The sequence below is a fragment of the Eschscholzia californica genome, unplaced genomic scaffold (genome assembly GCF_041429995.1).
Source record: "Eschscholzia californica isolate CP2 unplaced genomic scaffold, dmEscCali1.0.p SCAF_6, whole genome shotgun sequence".
Classification (NCBI taxonomy): domain Eukaryota; kingdom Viridiplantae; phylum Streptophyta; class Magnoliopsida; order Ranunculales; family Papaveraceae; genus Eschscholzia; species Eschscholzia californica.
Genome location: NW_028238483.1, coordinates 44,168,024 through 44,184,713, shown reverse-complemented (window position 1 = coordinate 44,184,713; position 16,690 = coordinate 44,168,024). Strand labels below are relative to the sequence as shown.

Genomic DNA, 16,690 nt, shown 5'->3' with positions numbered 1-16,690 from the left:
AGGAAAAACTAACTAAAAGGAAAGAAAAAAGGGATCCGACGAAAGGTCCTCCTTCGCCGGAGGAATCAAAACAAATCTGTATGCGGTTGTAGAGAGAGAGGCGGTCAAGGAGAGAGAGAGAAAATTTTGGATAATCCCACTGGATGTTGGCTCAAACACTATTTTATAGGTGGCCAATACGTGGACAACTGTTTTTTCTATAAGGACAAATATTTTCGGGCGCGGTGCGAGTCAATTATGCTTAACTTAGTTGACTTTGATTTAATAAGGGGACAACTCCATAAAGTCTTAAATACTAACAGTTACTAACTTGTGGACCATGAACAAAGTAATAGTTCAAAATTGAAAACCTAAGTTGTCCTCTTCTTCATCATCTTCTTCTTCTTCCTTCTTCTTAGTCTTATTCTTATTCTTGTACTGCTACTAAAAGTAAACTATGGTTTCTACGACTTCCTTTTGTTTTTTATCAAACCCTAGAAGAATGAAGAAGATAAAACTCATCAATCTCCACTTCCCTTATTTTTTAGTAAACTATAGTTTCGACCACTTCTCTTTGTTCTTTAGTGAACTATAGTTTCTACTACTTTCCTTTGTTTTTTATCAAACCCTAGATGGGTTTTAATCAAACCCTACATTGATGAGGTAAAACTCTAACTTTTTTAATTTTATTTTGTATTTTCGTTTAAATAGTTTGAAAGAATACAAAACGATTTCAAGACAAAAAAATCGAAGTGAAGAATAAATTCCCAGAATTTTGTGGGAAATCTACGAAAATATGCTACATTTTCGTGGCAAGTTTCCTTCTGTCTTGCCAAATTTTCGTAGGAAATCTACGAAATTGGCGAGTCAGTTTTTTTTTTTTTTTTACAAAAACTCAGAAATTAAGATCTCTCGTGTTTTGTCGATTTTCCATGAAGCACGAGCAACTCTACTTGTTTGTAAAAAAATCTAAGGTCTTGAAATTTTTGATTTCTAGGTTTTAAAAGTTTAACGGGTCTTAGGGTTTTTAGATCTGATCTTTCTGGTTAGGAATATCCTTCAACAATTCCCTTCCCTTTGTTTGATGCAATAATCTTCTCTAAAAAAAATTCTCTCTCTAGAATTTTGGGTTGATGATGATGAAGTAGTAGAAGAAGACCAAACTTACTTAGGGTTTATGAGAAAAGAAGGAGGTGTCAAAATAATACATCTAATTCTAAGAGGACTTGAGTGAAAATAATAGAGAGTTGTCCCTTTAGAAACTGGTATCCATATACAAAAATTAATTATTTTGGTTGTCCACATAAGATAGTTATCCATATAAAAAAAACGGTTGTTCACGTATTGGTCACCATTTTATACTACTTTATCAAGGACATAAATACTTTTTCAAAAAAAATAAAAATAAAAACATTTTAATTTCGAGGATCCAACATCTAGAGATGTATATTGGGCATGGGCCATTTGGCCCAATTTGTTTAAGACATGAATATTAAGTGATGGGCTTGGAAATAGAATCCGACGGTCACGGCGTCACGAGTTGAATGATTTACCAATGTATAAAGTGCAAGAATACCTCTTCTTCTCAGACCCTAAAAGAAAGAGAAAGAAAGAGAAGTCAACAGTTGGAATCTTTAGTTATTTGAATTTGAGTTATTAGGGTGGGCGGTTATTAAAGAAAAAGAGAGAGAGAGAACAATGGCGGAGGAGGTGGTAAACTACGAGGCTTGTGAGACTAAAAGGCAAAAACGAGAAGAAAACATGGATGGTGATGAATCATTACCAATTATTGAAAGATTGAAGTCTCTTAGGTGGTATCCTCTTCTTCTACTTTATCTACCAATTATTCAGTTTTGTTTTATAAATCTGCTGCTTGCTTGCTTCTGATGATAATGAAGTAGGGTTTCAATTTCATAATTTTAAGATTTGAATTCTATATGCATCTGATGATGATGAATTAGGTTAAGATTCATGATGATGATTTTGTTTTTTCCTTCCCCAGTTCGTTTTTTCTTTTGAAGGTTAGTAGTATTTCTGTTGACAAGTTGAATTAGGTGTTTCAATTTCATAAATTAAGATTTGTATTCGTTCTATGCATTTGATGATGATGAATTAGGTTAAGATTCATGATGATGATTTTGTTTTTTTCCTTCCCCAATTCGTTTTTCTCTTAAAGGTTATACTACTAGTATTTCTGTTTCACATGTTGAATTAGGTTAAGATTTAATTGCATGTATAGTTGTTGTTGTCAAGGGAATGGATTTGGATGATTGATTGATTGATTGATTATAAAGAGAAGTTATTGAAATTTGATGAGTAAATCTTCCCTCCCTCCCTCTCTCTCTCTCTCTCTCTCCTAATTACTTTACTATGGCTCTAGTTGATTTATGATGTTTAATGCACCACCATATGCATGCTCTAGTTTATTTTATCTTATCTTTTAGTACCTGGCCCATTAGGTTTTCTAGAGGTAATAAAGTATTAAAGATCTAGAGATAAGGTATTTAAAATCTACTGAATACCAAAGAGATTAACTCGGCTGACTCCCTCCCTAACTCGGATTCGGGCCTTGGCCGAGCCGAGTCCGAGTCGTACTGCTTAATTCTAAACCCTAGCTATGATGTTTTAACATTCTTATTGGGTTTGAATGTTTTAACTTGTTGTTTCAGGGAAGACATTTCTAATTGTATTGGTAAATGGAGGGCGATGAATATTGTAGAGAAGATGGCAAAGGCAGATAATCTATTTAACAAGGTGCAAGATCGTGTTAACAATTTGACGAGCAGAGGTCCCAGTATATGGCTACTATTCAGTCAAGCTAAGGACTACCAAGAGTTGCTTCACGAAAAAGAGCAAATGGAGGTACTACTTACTACTAGTAAATTATTATAAAATGAATCAATTTTTCTTAAGGAAGTGTCTATCTATATATGTATATCTCTGTAGGCATAATTTACTAATTACCCCTTTCTTTCTTTCTTTCTTTCTTTCTTAAGGAATTGGTTGCTTTGTTAATTGAAGAATATTTGGCTTTCAAATCCAGTCATTGGGAGACATATCTGGGGGAGTATGAAGATTGTCTCTGGAAATTATATAAGGTAGATAGATTACTATTCCTAGTAAACTGCATGCATGCTGGACTCTCTCTCTCTCTCTCTCTCTCCCACACACACTATATTATTATTATTATTATTTCTAGGATATTAGTAGTATTATTTGTTTTGGATATTAATTTTTAGATTTATTGTTGTTATACAGATTGAGAAAAAAACTAACAAGATATCGGCCCAAATTCCAAACATGTCAATTGAATGTGAGGTATATGATATGATTTTTGGACTAGGAGATGTTGACGGCGAAGAGTTAGCTGATTTCAATGTGGCCGACCTTGACTATGATGGTCTGATGAAACAAATGGAAGACATGATGGAGCGCTCTAAGGAGTGTGATGAAGTTTGTGGTTACTTCAATGAGTTGATCTTATGTGTTGATCATATAATTCACACTATAGATGGGTTGAATGAAGATCAACAGTAACTAAATTTCAATGTTGTTGTTTTAGCGGTGGTGAACTTACTACTACTACTACCATTACCTTATGGTCGGTCGGTCACAATAACGAATGAATGATATTTAAAGCTTTGGTGTTGAAGTGCCTGTTTTTAATGTTAAAAGTTAAATTGCTTGGAAATTGATTGCTATATTTACTATCATATAAGATTGATGGTTAATGTAGAACATTAGCAAAATAATTCTCCAAGGGAAGAGCCAATATAATAATAATACACAGAAAATGATAATAAATTACGGAGTATCATTTTTCCGGTTGTATACTTGTATTTATTATCATTTAAAATCTTAACTGACATTCCAGCACCTCATCCACGACTCTAAAATATGTATTTCCACCCTATGAAATGATATGCCCGAATTTTTTTTCTTCAACCAAGAAACCTTGTTATTTGTTTGGTAGTTAAAACAAAAAATAATGGGGATCCTGCTGTAATCCAAGTAATGGTTGTTATTTCGATAATTTATTACTATTATCAGTTAAATAATAATTGTCATCAATTTTATTATTTTCGTTGACTCGAGTTGTACTAATTTTTTCTGTTTATGTATAATATCGAATGTATCTTTGGGTGTGCACTTGAAAAAAAACTGGGTGTGCACATTAAATATAATAAGAAAAAAAAATGTATTTGTTATTTCTGAAGAGAATAGAAGAAAGGAGTCTGTGAACCGTATTTTTTTTATTTTCTTCTAACTAGTGGCTTGAGAGTAAGCAAGCTACCTTCATTCAACAGATTTGTGGTTGAGTCCCCAGACATTTGAATAACCTTTTTTAAGTAAGGTAGGGGTCTTTCCTCCAGAACCTCCTTTTCTTAAGTGCCTCCAGAACCTCCTTTTCTTAAGTGCAATGTGGATGCTTCTTTTAAGACATTTTTAGACCCTGCCGGATATGGTGGTATTATACATGACGAAAAGGCGAAATTTGTCATCTCCATGGCGGGCTCGACCAGAGGACAAACGGCGGAAGAATGTGAAGGCCAAACCATATTGAGGCGATGGAATGGGCAACGCATGCAACTTCAGATTACTCACCTACATATGGAGAGTGACAACCAAAACATCATACGTTATCTTAACAATGGTAGCAAGTCAATAGATTGACAAACAAAGAAAATTATGGAGAATATTTGGAAGCTCAAAAGCCAGTTCGTCTCCATCAGATTCACCCACATCTCTAGGGAACACAACAAATGGGCTGACAAACTCGATAAGTGGGGAAGGAAAAATAGTAGTAGTAGGACTTGAAATTCTATCCTCGAGCTTCAAGAGGATTTGGTTGTGTAAATCCCCCTGTTCAACAAAAAAAAAAAATAGTAAGATGGGGGTCTTGCTTGCCCCTTTAAGTAGAAAAAGCGCTAGATTTAACAAACACCATCTTTATTTTTAGGTGGAAATACACTCACACTCTGTAAGACAAAGCATCGGTAGTCATCGTCTGAGTGTTTATCACTCTGTCATTAAAATATGCTCACACTCTGCTCGACGAAATACTCCAAAGAAAAATAAATATCATTTTTTTTTTCTTTCTCGGGTACAATAATGTGAGATTCGACAAAAAAAAAATATGGGTAGTCACCAATTTGATATCTACTTGGAAAAAGCTTGTTGAATTTTTCAATGATGTTGCTCTTTATAAATGATATGAATGGGAAACTGGTAGATGAAGTATGGATGATAAAAGTAAGATCGAAAATGAGACTCCTTTTGCTAATGCTGGGTTTCTTAGTCAAATATCATTTTGGTGGTTGAATCCATTGATGAAGAAAGGAAAGAAAAAGAAGATTCTTGAGGATGAAGACATACCCATGTTGCGAAAAGTTGACAGAGCCAAATACTGTTACCTATTGTTCATGGGTAAATTGAATCAACAAAAACAAGTGACAGAATCTTCACTTCTGTGGGCAATAATTTTCTGTTATTGGAATGACATTTTGAGTTCTGGGTTCTTTGCATTACTCAAGGTACTAACTGTTTCTTCAGGCCCTTTATTTCTTAGTGCTTTCATTGATGTTGCCAATGGAAAAGAAACTTTTAAACACGAAACATATGTATTGGTTATTTTACTGTTCTTGTCAAAATTTTTAGAGTCGATTGGGCAACGACAATGGTACTTCCGTTGTCGACAATGGTACTAACTAAAAGGAATGAAAAAAGGGATCCGACGAAGGGTCCTCCTTCGCCGGAGGAATCAAAACAAATCTGTATGCGGTTGTAGAGAGAGAGGCGGTTAAGGAGAGAGAGAAAGAAAATTTTGGATAATCCCACTGGATGTTGGCTCAAACACTATTTTATATACTTTTTTTTAAAACCCTCGAAATCATATTTCAATCATAAGTGATACAATCACAAATTACAGGGGTGAATTGTTATCCCTCTCGGCCAGATACTTGAGAGTTACATTCGTAAGTAATTTCGCAGAACTTCGAATGTAAAGTGCCTCATGTATTGAGAGAAATTGGACTAGACACGGACGAAAAAGAAAGGAGAAAGATGAGAAGATCTTAAAGATCAAAGATGAAAGGACCCTAAAGGTCAACAAAACATCACAAAAACAAAAGAAAAACTAAATTTACAACCCCGTCGCTTTTGCCGGAAATCCACCAATGTCACCGGAAAACCACCATTGTCGCCGGAAACCGTCGCTGGAAAACTGCTTTCATAGTTGGAAACCGTCGCCTTCACCGGAGAACCGCATCCACCACAGAAAACACAACACCCTTGAAAGCTTTCAATATGCAAACCTTCCAAACTCTCAACCCTTTAATTAAATCTTCAGACCTTTAGATCTTCAAACTTTCATTCTTGAGAAAAAAAAGACAACAGTTAAAATTGGGTAGAAGGATCTTAAACATAATATATTACCCATCTACGATTTTCAATCGATTCGACCTCTTCTGTCTTCATCATCTTCTTCAAATACCAGTCATCTTCATCATGACAGGGAGAACGAGTAAGAAGGAGAGAAAGTACCTTTGGGGTTAGCAACTTTTTTTTCCATATTATCTTGAATTCTTTGTTACTCCATAAAAACTTAAGGTTAGATCTAAAAAGACAAGAGGAAACTAAAAACATGAAAAGAAAAAGAATCTTTTCCGGTGAAGGGATCTCCCTTCACCGACAAAAACCTTAATTTGAGGAAGTTGGTTATAGAGCCGAGAGTGAGAGTTTTTATCAAGGACATAAATACTTTTTCAACAAAAACAAAAAGGACATAAATAATTTCGAAGATCCAACATCTAGAGATGTATATTGGGCATGGGCCATTTGGCCCAGTTTGTTTAAGACATGAATATTAAGTGATGGGCTTGGAAATAGAATCCGACGGTCACAGCGTCACGGGTTGAATGATTTACCAATGTATAAAGTGCAAGAATACCTCTTCTTCTCAAATGTAACGACATACCTAGATCGTAGTGACAAAAAAAAAAAAAAAAAAAAAGAAAAAGAGAGAGAGAACAATGGCGGCGGAGGTGGTAAACTACGAGGCTTCTGAGCCTAAAAGGCAAAAAAGAGAAGAAAACATGGATGATGATGAATCATTACCGATTATTGAAAGATTGAAGTCTCTTAGGTGGTATCCTCTTCTTCTACTTTGTCTACCAATTATTCAGTTTTGTTTTATAAATCTGCTGCTTGCTTGCTTCTGATGATAATGAATTAGGGTTTCAATTTCATAATTTTAAGATTTGAATTCTATATGCATCTGATGATGATGAATTAGGTTAAGATTCATGATGATGATTTTGTTTTTTCCTTCCCCAATTCGATTTTTTCTTTTGAAGGTTAGTAGTATTTCTGTTGACAAGTTGAATTAGGGTTTCAATTTCATAAATTAAGATTTGAATTCTATTGCATCTGATGATGATGAATTAGGAGGTTAAGATTCATGATGATGATTTTGTTTTTTTCCTTCCCCAATTCGTTTTTCTCTTAAAGGTTATATTACTAGTGTTTCTGTTTCACATGTTGAATTAGGTTAATTGCATGTATAGTTGTTGTTGTTGTCAAGGGAATGGATTTGGATGATTGATTGATTATAAAGAGAAGTTGTTGAAATTTGATGAGTAAATCTTCCCTCCCTCCTCCTCCTAATTACTATACTTATAAAGGAGGAAAATATATAGTTGGTCCCTGAGAGTTCTTGTTGTTGCAACTTGCAACTAAGTAGTATTATATTTTGACCTAAGAGTTGTTGTGCCCTAGGCTGCTTGCTACCTACCTAGGATATTATTAGTACCCCATGCACCACCATGCTCTAGTTTACTTTATCTTATCTTTTAGTACCTGGCCCATTAGGTTTTCTAGAGGTAAAGTATTAAAGATCTAGAGATAAGGTATTTAAAATCTACTGAATACCAAAGAGATTAAGTCGGGCTGACTCGTCCGAGTGACTCGGCTGACTCCTTCCCTAACTCGGACTCGGGCCTTGGCCGAGCCGAGTCCGAGTCGTACTGCTTAATTCTAAACCCTAGCTATGATGTTTTAACATTCTTATTGGGTTTGAATGTTTTAACTTGTTGTTTCAGGGAAGACATTTCTAATTGTATTGGTAAATGGAGGGCGATGAATATTGTAGAGAAGATGGCAAAGGCAGATAATCTATTTAACAAGGTGCAAGATCGTGTTAAGAATTTGATCAGGAGAGGTCCCTGTGGATTGCCACTTTTATTCAGTCAAGCTAAGGACCACCAAGAGTTGCTTCAGGAAAAAGAGCAAATGGAGGTACTACTTACTACTTGTAAATTATTATAAAATGAATCAATTTTTCTTAAGGAAGTGTCTATCTATATATGTATATCTCTGTAGGCATAATTTACTAATTACCCCTTTCTTTCTTTCTTTCTTTCTTAAGGAATTGGTTGCTTTGTTGGTTGAAGAATATTTGGCTTTCAAATCCAGTCATTGGGAGACATATCTGAGGGAGTATGAAGATTGTCTCTGGAAATTATATAAGGTAGATAGATTACTATTCCTAGTAAACTGCTGGACTCTCTCTCTCTCTCTCTCACACACACACACACTATATTATTATTATTATTTCTAGGATATTAGTAGGAGTATTTGTTTTGGATATTAATTTTTAGATTTATTGTTGTTATACAGATTGAGAAAGAAACTAACAAGATATCGGCCCAAATTCCAAAGATGTCAATTGAATGTGAGGTATATGAAAGGATTTTTGAACTAGATGTTGACGGCGAAGAGTTAGCTGATTTCAATGTGGCCGACCTTGACTATGATGGTCTGATGAAACAAATGGAAGACATGATGGAGCGCTCTAAGGAATGTGATGAAGTTTGTGGTTACTTCAATGAGTTGATCTTATGTGTTGATCATATAATTCACACTATAGATGGGTTGAATGAAGATCAACAGTGGTGCTACTAACTAAATTTCAATGTTGTTGTTTTAGGGGTGGTGAACTTACTACTACTACTACCATTACCTTATGGTCGGTCGGTCACATAACGAATGAATGATATATGAAAGCTTTGGTGTTGAAGTGCCTGTTTTTAATGTTAAAAGTTAAATTGCTTGGAAATTGATTGCTATATTTACTATCATTTTATTACTAGAAAACATGTGCTTTTGTGATCATCACAGTAAATATAAGATTGATGGTTAATGGTTGTTATTTTGATAATGGATTTCTATGGAGTAGTAAGTCTCTACATATTGTTATGTCATGAGAGAAAGTAGACAGTTTCTGAATATTCTGATCGACAAAGGTCAGCCCATCTTCAGGTTTTTCTCCAGCGAAGATCAACCTTGGTAAAACCTAAAATTTATTTTTCAAATACTAAATTGATAAAACCTATCCTAATCCCCCTTGAGACTCACGAGGGATGAAACCAGTGAGGTAATCAAGTATTTCTTAAATCTCATGACCTCTTGCCAGGTTTTCCTAAATATAGTCCATGTTGGTGTCGGCCCTATTTCTCCGTTGGATTGGATTTAGCTCAAGCTTGTTGTGCATGCATAGTTGGGTTCAGTATACCAAAACCACCAAGTTCAGTTACTGTAATGTTTCATGTGTCTTTCGGTGGTGTAAACATATATCATGTGATGCTGAATGCGCATACTATCTTTAAAATGAAAAGACAATGTTCGTCTTGCACGATCCAAGAACATAATCACTCTATATATGTAGGATTTGAATCTACGACATCGAATTTTGGAGACCCACATTTTGCCGAGCTGAACTAATTAAGAGCACATTCTTATCACAAGGTGACGGGATTATCCAACTGTCTGTGCTCACAACTTAGTAAGATACATTCGAATCTTGAAATATTAGAGATAAATGGTAAGCTTGGGTATTTGTATGAACATCCCGTATGGACCGATTCCCACCCCTACCGTTAGTCCAATTGATAATGAGAACTTATGATTTTTGATGAAAATTTTACTCAATCGTTATGAAATTTTTTTCGTTTTCGATTGCGACGAACACAAGCATAATAAAACAAGAAAAAAGAGCCTGCCCCCAGCCCGAACAGGCCTGTCCGTTTCTCGATTTGGAAATAGAATCGGATGGGGGCCGGTTGAATGAGTTACCCATACATATATACGTATATATTTTTTCTTGGAGAAGATAAAATAGTATCATTAATGAAAAAACAAAACAATGCAATGGCAGAAGCCTAGCTGGCTAACCATCCAATACACAGACAAAAGACAAGAAAATATAGATACATTAGGCTTATAGCCTAGATAAAGCATCTCAATTCCTAATGTATTGGCTAAAAGGGGTCGACTTGCTCCACAGTTGATTGGTTGCCCAATAGTGAATTAGGCTCTTAGCTTGAATGATGATATTATCCCGTGTAGCTTCTCTGTCACTTTCTATCTCCATAACTCTATGATTACGCTCTAACCATATGACCCAAATGATTGCCGGAGGGGTACAAAGATGGAGGAAGGATTTTCTATCTGTTACTTTCTTTGGTTTCCATTCTATCAAGAAGTTGGAGATTGATTGAGTGCTACTGTTTGTATCATGAGAGGGGATTAAAGCTTGCCAAATCTTAGAAGTGAAGGTGCAATTAAGGAATAGGTGATCAGATGATTCACAATTGGACTTACACAAAGAGCATCTGTTTGGAGTTATAAAGCCTCTTCGAATAATCTTGTCCATGGTTGGAGCAGCTTTATGGATGATAGCCCAGAGAAGAAAAGAGACTTTCGAAGGAATACATTTGTTCCAAATCCAACTTGCAACTGGTTGTTGTGAGGAAGCAACTTGATGTTCTAGTTTTAAATATAATGATTTGACCGAGAAACCATGGTTCGAAGGGAGCCACTTACGTGAGTCAATCGAGGAATTGAGGGAAGATGAAGCTTCCGTTATGGACTCAAGGAGAGAAGTAAGGGGATCAATCTCTGATGTTCTAATTGGCCGAGAAAAATGAAGATTCCATGAATCATCGACGAAAGCACCACCCAAATTATCCTCTATAGATGCAAATTTCTTCTTGGTAGCTCTCCATAGAGTAGGAAATCTAGACTTAAAAGACCCTCTGCCCGTCCAGTCGTCCAACCAAAAGCTAAGCTGACGACCTCTATTGATCTCTAGTTTGGTTTTCTTCATGATTATAGGGGTCATGGATGATATTCTTCTCTAAGGGCCAGCATTTTTGGATGTTATTTGGTCGCTTGGAAACCACGGAGCAGCACCTCCCTTATATTTTTCATCAATTATCTTCCTCCAAAAGCTATGAGGTTCTTGTCCATACCTCCAAACCCATTTGCCAATAAGTGCTTTGTTCATCAATGCCAAGTTTTTAATACCAATGCTAGTAGTAGTAGTACCTAAAAGGCATGAAGTTGGAAAACTACGGTTCCAACCCTAAAAGGCAAAAACGAGAAGAAAACATAGATGATGATAATGATGAATTAGTAGCAATTATTGAAAGATTGAAGTCTCTTGGGTACTATTTATTTATGGTTCTCTTCTTATACCCATTCAGTTTTGTTTTCTTGTAGGTTATAAATCTGCTTGCTGCTTCTGATGATGATGAATTAGGGTTTCAATTTCATAAATATTTTATAAAATAAGATTTGAATTGCATTCGTTATATAGGGAGTATTAAGTTGAATTAGGGGTTTCAATTGTTCTTCTAGTTTGATTTTATAAAGAGAAGTTGTTGAAATTTGATGAGTAAATCCCTCCCTCCCTCCCTCCTCCTAATTACTACTACTCACTATAAAGGAGGAAATTAGTTATTTGTGATATTATATTTTGACCTAACAACATAAGAGTTGTTGTTGTTGTTGTTGTTTTGCCTCCTCCTATTCCTATAGGCTGCTGCTAGCCTGCTAGGAGGAAATTATTACTACAGTATGATTTTATTTATTATGATGTTTAATGCACCACATATCTCAATTTGGAGGAGGTCTAACTATATATATATATATATATATATAATATATTCGATTTTATCTTATCTTTTTAGTATCCATTAGGTTTTCTAAACCCTAGCTATGATGTTGTTGTTGTTGCTCTTTATAACATTCTTATTGTTTCAATGTTGTTGTTGTTGTTTCAGGGAAGATATTTCTAATTTTTTTAATAAGTGGAAGGAGTTGGATCATGAACAGAAGATGGCAAATGTAGATGATGTATTCGACAAGGTGGATGCTCGTCTAGATGATGTATTCAACGAGGTGCAGGCTCGTCTGATCAATTTCAAGTTCGATCTTCCGAGTGGAGGAATGACACAACCATTCCTCGAAGAAGATTTCGTTCGTGAATATAACCAGTTGAAGGTACTAACTAGCTAGCTAGTACTACTCTTGAATTATTAATCAATCAATTTTACTTGAGGAATTATCTATCTATGCATAATTTACTACTAATTACCTCTTTCTTTTTTCAACAAAAAGGAATTGGCTGGTTTGTTGTGTGAAGAACGTAGGGGCATGAGTTTGATATTCGTCTCTTGAAATTATACAAGGTACGTAAGTAGTAAACAACTCTCTAAGACTCTCTCCCTCTCTACCCCATACATATACTACTACTACTAGAATATTATTATTTCTATGTTTGGATCTTGATCTTAAGATTTATTAGTATTGTTATTGTTCAACAGATGGAGGAAAAAACTAAAAAGGTACTGAATGACGACCGATGGGGTACACCAAATGATATTTACATATGTAGTTTGCTTAGAGACCTACCACATGAGTATATCCTTGACGAATACAAGTTAGCTGTTGATGACAATGAGGAGGTCGACGAAGATGACTATGATGTTATCTGGGAAGAAATGGTAGGCATGATAAATTGCTTTGACAAGGGTAGTGAAGTTTGCCGTCGCTTTACTAATTTCATCTTTCGTCTTCGTGTTAAAATTCATAATATGGGGGGTTTGATGATGAGCAAAATGGAAAGAGGAGGAGGATGTGGGTGGATGTTAAGCAAAAGGGGAAGAGGAGGATGTGGGTCTAAGAAGAGGTCCGCTGCTTCCTATCTTTGAATTAATGAAACGATAGATTTAATTGCATGTATAGTTGTTTTTTTTTTTTTTGATAAACCAGAATTTCATTCAAATGATGGGAATTAATCCAAAACATTGCATGGTTAAGAGAGTTTTAACTCCTTTAAGTACAATATATCAAGACCAAATCCAAATGAAAAGACCCTAAAGCCTAAAGGTTACAGAATTAAAAGATCTTAAACATCGTAGATGAGAAGACCCTAAAAGTCGTAAACTTAATATACTAACATAGCAATTAGTAGAGAATTTAGAGATCGGATGAGGTTGTGGATTGAAGTTGTTGTTAGGATACGATATTGTCTTCTTGATGTCGTTTATTCGTTGAGTCATTTGATTATCAACCCAACATAAAAAACTAAGCTTGTGAATTTGAGGAAACCATCTTTAGAAATGTTAACCTTAAAAGAGATAGGGGATATCCAAAACCACTTGAAGATATTTTCATTGGGTCGCGAAGATGGAGATGATTTTTCAAGATCAAAGAGACTTGTCCCCATGTTAACTTCCTCTTTCTTTTTCTCTTCAACTCTTTGTTACTCCAGAAATAGAGACTACTGTATCTAACATAAAATTAAAACTTGAACTTCCTCTTCGAAAGTGAAGGGGATTTCGACGAAGGGAGTAAATGGATTCATGTTTATAAAAGAGTGGTTAGAGGTAGATTCTTCCAATTTAGAGGTCAAGGATTCATGTTTATCCAAACCCAACATAAAAAACTAAGCCTGTGAATTTGAGGAAACAATATTTAGATTTGGTTACCTTAAAAGAGATAGAGGATTTCCAAAACCACTTGAAGATATTTTCATTGGTTCACGAAGATGGAGATAATTTTTCAAGATCAAAGAGACTTGTACTCATGTTAACTTCCTCTTTCCTTTTCTCTTCAACTCTTTGTTACTCCAAAAACAGAGACTAGATCTAACATAGAAATCGAGTACGTTCAACGTTAGTCATTACAATGTATTGATACATCACGAAGATGTGATAAGCCCAATAACCGCTTAAATTAAACCAAATAATGAAAGAGGTCTAAAACCCAACGAGATGAAAGACGTCTCAAACCCAACAATTTATTACATTATTTATTGCAGAGTAATGCACTAACTAACTTGACTACCTGTTGTTGACAAAAAGAGATGTACTTTTGACGTTAGTGTATATAACAAAAATAGTGAGTGCATTTAAAATTCCCAGCTCATTGGTAAACTAGACCAAGTCTAGTATTTTGCAGAGGGAGGATCTAAAGGCGCCCCCTGTTTTTTTTTTTTTTTTCTTTTGCCATGGGCTACCCCCTCAGAGTTCATGTAGTTTAGAACTTTGCAAAATCATTTTTCATTTTCTAGTCTTGCAAGATTGAAGATGGGAAGAGGATTGAAAGGTTATGAATGTGTGTAAATTTTGTATTGACATACTTTTATTAATGAAAATTTAATAAAGGACAAGATAAAATGAGGTACTAAACAGTAAATTTAGAAGACAATTAAGAAACAAATTTGGAGGAAGAAAAGAATTTTTGTTAAAAATGTCAGAAGTGGGATTTGAACCCACGCCCTCTCTCGAAGACCAGAACTTGAGTCTGGCGCCTTAGACCACTCGGCCATCCTGACTTGATTGGTAGTCGGTAGAAGAAATATGAAACAAACATAATTACATGGCATTACAGAATTCTATGTAAGGAGGAGCTCAAATTAATATATAGGTTTTCTTGTTTGTTTGGGCAGTCTTACCTGTAATTCCATTATCCTTTCTGTCAATTTGTTTCAATGCTTCATTCACTAACATAACATCTAGTAAAAGACAAAAGGAAACTTAATTGTTTAATTAATAATGATCTTAAAGTTAGTTAGGTTACCTTTCTTTTCCATATGAAAAGTTTATGTGCAAGGTTATACGTATTTACTTGCGTATGAGGTTGTAACGTGCGAGGTGTTAGAATTACTTATTCTAGTACAAAATCTACCTACTTATGTATAACGATATCGTGAAAATGATCAAAGGCATACACTTAATCATGTAGATCAGTACTAAACGCTAGATTATCTCAAAATATGCACTTCTCTAAGTAGATATTATTGTTACCATTATTATTTCCATTGGTTCCCTATTGACACTTTCTAATAAGTGGGTTTGCATAGTGTTAGGTTTAAACCTAAATCAACTTGACATGAAGTCATGAACTCATTGGAAGTACACAAGGATTCAAGGAAGTATTATATATTCAACTTTCACATTATGTATATGTGGTGGATCTTAACTACTTGATCTTTAATGAATGGGTCAAATTGGATGAGTTTCAAGTGATATTTTGCTAGTCTAATGGGAGGGTAAAAGAAAAAATAAAGGCAAATCATGGAGGGGGTATCTTTCCATATTATTTTGTGGCATTCAATAAAAACTCCAATTATGATTAATTAGAAAAGGATTACGTTATAACTAATTTTAGTACGTTATTAATCTCTTTAACATTCTAACAAAATAAATTTTGACTTACGTCTACAAATATAATAGGTGAAATGTGGAAAGCAACTATTCGAATTAGTTTTTTGTTCATAGGGCGTTTGTTACATAGTTAGATTTGATCGATTTAACATCTTCAAAGTTCATGAGAAAAGTAGTAAAGAGTAAAAACTCCACGTGTTTATAAGTGGAAAAATTGCGTGTACTCCACATTCTTTATTTTTTACTTTTATTTTTTAGTGTATTTGTTTCTTTTCCTTTTCTTTTTCAAAGAAACCTTTTTGTGCTTTTATGAACTTTTCTCCAAAAAAATAAATTTCAATAATGTTTTAATAAAAGAGAGATTTTTTTTTTGTTGAGATAAAAGAGAGATTGATAACTAAGATCACTTCTCATATGTGCACTCCTTTTCACACAAAATATATTTTTAAAAAGGCAGCCTCCCCACTTTATGGCCAAGGGTACTTTGCCATGAGTTATTCACAACTCATACTCATCTTACATTTCTTCATAAGTTGGTTTTCACAAAACGATAAATCTAGTAGAATTAACATGTTTCTTGCGAGAATATCTAAGAAAAAATGGCGATCTTTCTATTCTGTTCGAATCTCATGTAGACACCTAAACAAGACGTTATCTTCAAATTATGTGCAAAACACAACTGATTTCTTATCGATAGATAGGTGTGAAATATTTGTTACTTCTATAATGTGTTCATTGCTTTAAGAAACCATAAGCTTTGAGATGAAATAAAAACCGTCCATCATAATTCATAAAATAGGTTTGATTGTAAATAAAGGTTGTGTTGTCGACAAGTCACGTGATATGCAGCTGTGAGGACACTAGAGGCCAAGGTGGGGTTAACTTAGAAGTAGGTAAAGTTAGTGGTCGGTTTCTAGTGGGGTACCATGTGACGTGGCCCCACTTGTAAGTATCCTAGTCAGCAATAGCTGTCTACCTAGGCTTGGTTTATCTTACTTATCTCTGTAGGTTTTGTGTTCTTCTTTATTAATATTTCACACGTATGGTTAGAAGGCCCAATGGAGATGTCCACATGTAATAATCTAATTGGCAAGCAGCCCTAAAGTAATTCTAAAATAATAAAGTAAAAAAGGGAAGAGAGAATTTTATTGGCAATGTGCAAAGTTGTCAGAGACAATGTAATTAAAGTTAATTTTTCA

The 16,690-nt window shown here is 34.7% G+C and overlaps 3 protein-coding genes, 1 long non-coding RNA gene and 1 other non-coding gene across 7 annotated transcripts; 3 read left to right on the top strand and 2 right to left on the bottom strand.

Moving 5' to 3' along the window:
- The first annotated feature begins 1,499 nt into the window (after window positions 1-1,499).
- LOC147535458 (uncharacterized) lies at window positions 1,500-3,670 on the top strand. 2 transcript variants are annotated; one of them, XM_086647905.1, is made up of 4 exons: window positions 1,500-1,790; window positions 2,649-2,841; window positions 2,976-3,077; window positions 3,238-3,670. In XM_086647905.1, exons 1-4 carry the CDS (start codon window positions 1,678-1,680, stop codon window positions 3,514-3,516), a joined length of 687 nt encoding a protein of 228 aa, XP_086504031.1. In that variant the 5' UTR covers window positions 1,500-1,677; the 3' UTR covers window positions 3,517-3,670. The 2 variants fall into 2 exon arrangements, with proteins under 2 accessions (XP_086504031.1, XP_086504030.1); XM_086647904.1 differs by having other exon boundaries at window positions 1,572-1,793.
- A 2,303-nt stretch (window positions 3,671-5,973) lies between these two features.
- On the bottom strand, window positions 5,974-6,706 carry LOC147535457 (uncharacterized). Its single transcript, XR_015227645.1, has 2 exons — window positions 6,523-6,706; window positions 5,974-6,353 (listed from the first exon to the last, which is right to left on the bottom strand). It is a non-coding gene; the product is annotated as an uncharacterized LOC147535457 (long non-coding RNA).
- A 112-nt stretch (window positions 6,707-6,818) lies between these two features.
- On the top strand, window positions 6,819-9,178 carry LOC147535456 (uncharacterized). Of its 2 annotated transcripts, none has more exons than XM_086647903.1 (4): window positions 6,819-7,123; window positions 8,079-8,274; window positions 8,405-8,506; window positions 8,656-9,178. In XM_086647903.1, the coding sequence occupies exons 1-4, from the start codon at window positions 7,011-7,013 to the stop codon at window positions 8,938-8,940; spliced, it is 696 nt and encodes a 231-aa protein (XP_086504029.1). In that variant the 5' UTR covers window positions 6,819-7,010; the 3' UTR covers window positions 8,941-9,178. The 2 variants fall into 2 exon arrangements, with proteins under 2 accessions (XP_086504029.1, XP_086504028.1); XM_086647902.1 differs by having other exon boundaries at window positions 6,944-7,126.
- Window positions 9,179-11,268: 2,090 nt separating this feature from the next.
- Window positions 11,269-13,143, top strand: LOC147535455 (uncharacterized). Its single transcript, XM_086649185.1, has 4 exons — window positions 11,269-11,483; window positions 12,102-12,321; window positions 12,439-12,509; window positions 12,645-13,143. Exons 1-3 carry the CDS (start codon window positions 11,374-11,376, stop codon window positions 12,496-12,498), a joined length of 390 nt encoding a protein of 129 aa, XP_086505311.1. The 5' UTR covers window positions 11,269-11,373; the 3' UTR covers window positions 12,499-12,509; window positions 12,645-13,143.
- A 1,432-nt stretch (window positions 13,144-14,575) lies between these two features.
- On the bottom strand, window positions 14,576-14,659 carry TRNAL-CAA (transfer RNA leucine (anticodon CAA)). The gene has a single exon. It is a non-coding gene; the product is annotated as a tRNA-Leu (tRNA).
- Window positions 14,660-16,690: the final 2,031 nt, after the last annotated feature.

Bases quoted from the DNA above. Each gene is read 5' to 3' on its own strand.
- LOC147535458 (XM_086647904.1), top strand. From the start codon at position 1,678: ATGGCGGAGGAGGTGGTAAACTACGAGGCTTGTGAGACTAAAAGGCAA. The intron at 2,842-2,975 runs GTACTACTTACT...TTCTTTCTTAAG, and splicing joins ACGAAAAAGAGCAAATGGAG to GAATTGGTTGCTTTGTTAAT. The intron at 3,078-3,237 runs GTAGATAGATTA...GTTGTTATACAG, and splicing joins GTCTCTGGAAATTATATAAG to ATTGAGAAAAAAACTAACAA.
- LOC147535456 (XM_086647902.1), top strand. From the start codon at position 7,011: ATGGCGGCGGAGGTGGTAAACTACGAGGCTTCTGAGCCTAAAAGGCAA. The intron at 8,275-8,404 runs GTACTACTTACT...TTCTTTCTTAAG, and splicing joins AGGAAAAAGAGCAAATGGAG to GAATTGGTTGCTTTGTTGGT. The intron at 8,507-8,655 runs GTAGATAGATTA...GTTGTTATACAG, and splicing joins GTCTCTGGAAATTATATAAG to ATTGAGAAAGAAACTAACAA.
- LOC147535455 (XM_086649185.1), top strand. From the start codon at position 11,374: ATGAAGTTGGAAAACTACGGTTCCAACCCTAAAAGGCAAAAACGAGAA. The intron at 11,484-12,101 runs GTACTATTTATT...TTGTTGTTTCAG, and splicing joins GAAAGATTGAAGTCTCTTGG to GGAAGATATTTCTAATTTTT. The intron at 12,322-12,438 runs GTACTAACTAGC...TTCAACAAAAAG, and splicing joins GTGAATATAACCAGTTGAAG to GAATTGGCTGGTTTGTTGTG.